This window comes from Solanum stenotomum, chromosome 6, assembly GCF_019186545.1.
Source record: "Solanum stenotomum isolate F172 chromosome 6, ASM1918654v1, whole genome shotgun sequence".
NCBI classification, from domain to species: Eukaryota; Viridiplantae; Streptophyta; class Magnoliopsida; order Solanales; family Solanaceae; genus Solanum; species Solanum stenotomum.
Genome location: NC_064287.1, coordinates 26,657,005 through 26,660,870, shown reverse-complemented (window position 1 = coordinate 26,660,870; position 3,866 = coordinate 26,657,005). Strand labels below are relative to the sequence as shown.

Below are 3,866 nucleotides of genomic sequence, written 5' to 3'. Positions count from 1 at the left end.
CTTGTGAAGTTGATACACTTGAAAGTATACAATCAATGGAGTAATAAATCGTTTGATATGTTACTGGAGTTACTAAAAGAGGCGTTGCCTATTGGTGAGACACTTCCTAAGTCATATTATGATGCTAAAAACATGTTACAAGGTTTGGGATTAGGATATATTTCGATTAATGCTTGCAAAAATGATTGTGTGTTGTATTGGGCTGAACATAAAGATAGACAAGAGTGCCCACATTGTGGTATTTTGAGGTGGAAAATTGATAATGGAAAAGATAAGAAGATTCCTCATAAAGTCTTGCGGTATTTTCCATTAAAGCCTAGACTTCAACGATTATTTATGTCTAGTAAAACAAGTGTGCACATGAGGTGGCACAAAGAAAAACATCTTGATGAGGAAAATGTGTTAAGACATCCCGCTGATTCTGAAGCATGGAAAGAGTTTGACAAAAATCATCCGTGATTTGCACAAGAACCTCGTAATATTAGACTTGGTCTTGCAACTGATTGGTTTTAACCCATTCGGTAACATGAGCACATCGTATAGTATGTGGCCTGTTATTCTCGCTCCTTATAATCTTCCTCCTTGGAAATGCTTTAAGGACCCATTTATGATGATGTCACTGCTTATTCCCGGTCCTCAAGCACCAGGAAAGGATATTGATGTTTATTTGCGTCCTTTGATTGATGAGCTGAAACAGTTATGGAGTGATGGTGTAGAGACATTTGATGCATCAACTGGGAAGTGCTTCAAGATGCATGTTGCTGTTTTATGGACTATAAATGACTTTTCAGCTTATGGTAAGTTCTTAAATTACTATTTTTTTTTTGTTGAACGAGGGTTTATTTATTTATATATAATAATATGCATCCTTACAAGACCAGTGGCCTGAAGCATTACAACCAAGCCGAGTACTTGCTAAGTTACCAACAAAATTCAAACTATCTGATATTAAAAGAGGCATTTCATGCTTAGCAATAGTTGCTCCCTCATTGTCAGCAACAACAAAACTAATATCTAAGAATAGTAATAATAGTAAAACAGTAATGGTAAATATATTGCATAATCTCGGTATTGATCCACTCATTGCGGTAGAGAATCTTATTTTTTGAAGGTTCTATGTTATTGTTTAGGTTTTAAACTAGTACTGACATATATTATCTTTTATATGAATTAGGTAATTTATCTGGATGGAGCACTAAGGGATACATGGCATGTCTTACTTGCAATAAGGATACATCTTTAGAAAAGGTAAGAAGTAAAATTTGTTACGTGGGTCACCGTCGGTATCTTGAACCTAGTCACTCGTGGAGAAGAAGCAAGAAATTTAATGGGAAGAAAGGAAAAAGATCGAAACCAAAAGAGCTATCAGGAGATGATGTCTTACAACAATTGGATTTACTCAGTACTTATAGAGCAGGAAAACACTGAAATAATAAGAAAAAGAAACGTCTTCCTGAAGAGTTGAATTGGGTTAGGAGAAGTATTTTATTTGAGTTACCATACTGGAAGGGCTTGAAATTGCAGCATAATTTAGATGTTACGCACATAGAAAAAAATATTTGTGAGATATTTTGGGGACACTATTGGATATTGATGGGAAAAGTAAGGACACATATAAAGCAAGACTAGATCTTAAGGATATGAACATAAGAAAAGAACTATGGTTGCAACAGGATGGTTCTAGTTATAAAATGCCAGCTGCTTGTTATAGTATGTCAAAAAAAGAGAAAAAAATTTTGGGCATTTTTAAAATCAGTTAAGTTTCCTGATGGTTATGCTGCAAATATCTCAGGGTGTGTAAGTGTAGATGATGGTAAGATCACTAAACTCAAAAGTCACGACTATCATGTTTTGTTACAACGAGTGTTGCCAATTGCTCTTAGTGGATTTGTAAATAAGGATGTCTCTTTAGCATTAATTGAGTTAGGCCATTTCTTTCAACGATTATGTTGTAAGACATTAAGAAGAGATGACTTAGAACAACTTGAAAGGGATATAATTATTATATTATGTAAGCTTGAGATGACCTTTCCACCTGCTTTTTTTGATGTTATGATACATTTGGCTATGCATTTGCCACGAGAGGCCATGTATGGTGGACCTGTACAATATCGTTGGATGTACAAAATTGAGAGGTTTTTGTGCAAGCTTAAGCGTTATGTACGAAACAAGGCACGGCCAGAAGGTTCTATTGCAGAAGGGTATATTATTGATGAGTGTTTGACATTTTGCTCTATGTATCTTACTGACATTGAGACAAGATTTAATCGTGAAGATCGGAATGATGATGGATTTAGCAACAATGGTGAACTTGTTCTAGACATATTTTCAAAGAGATTTAGGCCATATAGAGATGGAAAATATGATGTTATACCAAACAAATATTCTGATATAGCTCGGTGGTATGTGTTGAATAATTGCGAAGAAGCAGAACCTTTTCTTCAGTAAGTACTTTTTCTATTTTATATATTTATGTTGACATTTTATTATTTTAATTATTTCTATATATTTTTTTATTAAATGCAGGGAGCATAAAGAAGAGTTGTTGAACCAAGCTGTTGTGAATATAGATGAGAAACACAAAGAACAATTTCCTTTATGGTTCAAAAGAAAAGTAAGTGATTTTCAAATAATAATCATGTTGTTGTGTTTAATTTTTTTCTTCTTCTTTACTAATTGAACGCAACAAGTTTTTCTCATAGATTATGCAGTTATATACTAAAGAAAAGTCAACATCTATCAAGAAATTATATCCTTTGGCAATGGGACCAGATGTGCGTGGAAGAACACATACTGGTTGTATTGTAAATGGTGTTAGGTGTCATATTCAATGTCGCGATGAATTACGTAAAAGTCAAAATTGCGGTATAGTTGTTGCAGGCTATCATGAAAATGAGGTGATTGACTTTTATGGTATTATAATTGACATCCTTGAGTTAGAGCATGTTGAGGAAAATCGAGTTCTCTTATTCAAATGCAAGTGGTTTGATCTCCGCAAGAAAATAGGGATGCAAAAAGATAAAAAATTTACGAGCATTTGCGTTAAAAGATTTTGGTATGAACGTGATTCTTTTGTACTAGCTACTCAAGCAAAGCAAGTATTTTACATTGATGACCCAAAATTGGGAGAGAATTGGCAAATTGTGCTCAAATTTCAAGATAGACACTTATACGATGTGCCCGAGAAAGAAACTTTGGAGACTGAAAGTGATGAGTTACATATTACAAATGATGAAGTGTATCAAGACATGTCATTGGAAAGTAATTCAATTGTCTGTGATACAGTGGATATGTTGAGTCAACTACATAGAGATGATGTTGATTCAGTTATCTTGGATGCAAATGTAATTGAATTAGAGGCTCAAAAAGAACATGAAGTTCATTATAACGAAGAAAATTCTGACCAAGAGGATGAAACTATGATAGAGTACATCAGTGATCATGAGGAGAATGGAGGTAATAATGGTACTAATGACAATGAAGCTGATACAACAAGTGATGGTGATGATATTGGCTTGTGATGTAACCTCGTAATAGTAAGGCAATTACATGTTAATAGCTCTTATGCATTATGTATATCATGTTTGAAAACTGTCAAAGTAGCGGTCTTATCACTACAATGAAAATCACTTTTAGTGAAAATTATTTGTCGGTACTTGAAGGTAATAGCCAGTAAAGGTCAAGTAGCTTATAAGTACTTAAAATTTATTATTTTTATCTTTTCTTCATAATTTATTTCGTTCCCTACTTTTCTTTTATGCATTCAAAGGATAATTCCTTTTTTCCTCAAATCAATTTTTTTTTTACTTTAGAGACAGCCCCCCCCCCCTCCCACCATCACTAACAGCTTCTATTTTTTATATTTT

The 3,866-nt window shown here is 33.7% G+C and overlaps 1 protein-coding gene across 1 annotated transcript; it reads left to right on the top strand.

Moving 5' to 3' along the window:
* The first annotated feature begins 526 nt into the window (after positions 1-526).
* On the top strand, positions 527-3,521 carry LOC125868631 (uncharacterized). The gene is made up of 4 exons (XM_049549242.1): positions 527-797; positions 1,793-2,444; positions 2,527-2,614; positions 2,703-3,521. The coding sequence occupies exons 1-4, from the start codon at positions 527-529 to the stop codon at positions 3,519-3,521; spliced, it is 1,830 nt and encodes a 609-aa protein (XP_049405199.1).
* Positions 3,522-3,866: the final 345 nt, after the last annotated feature.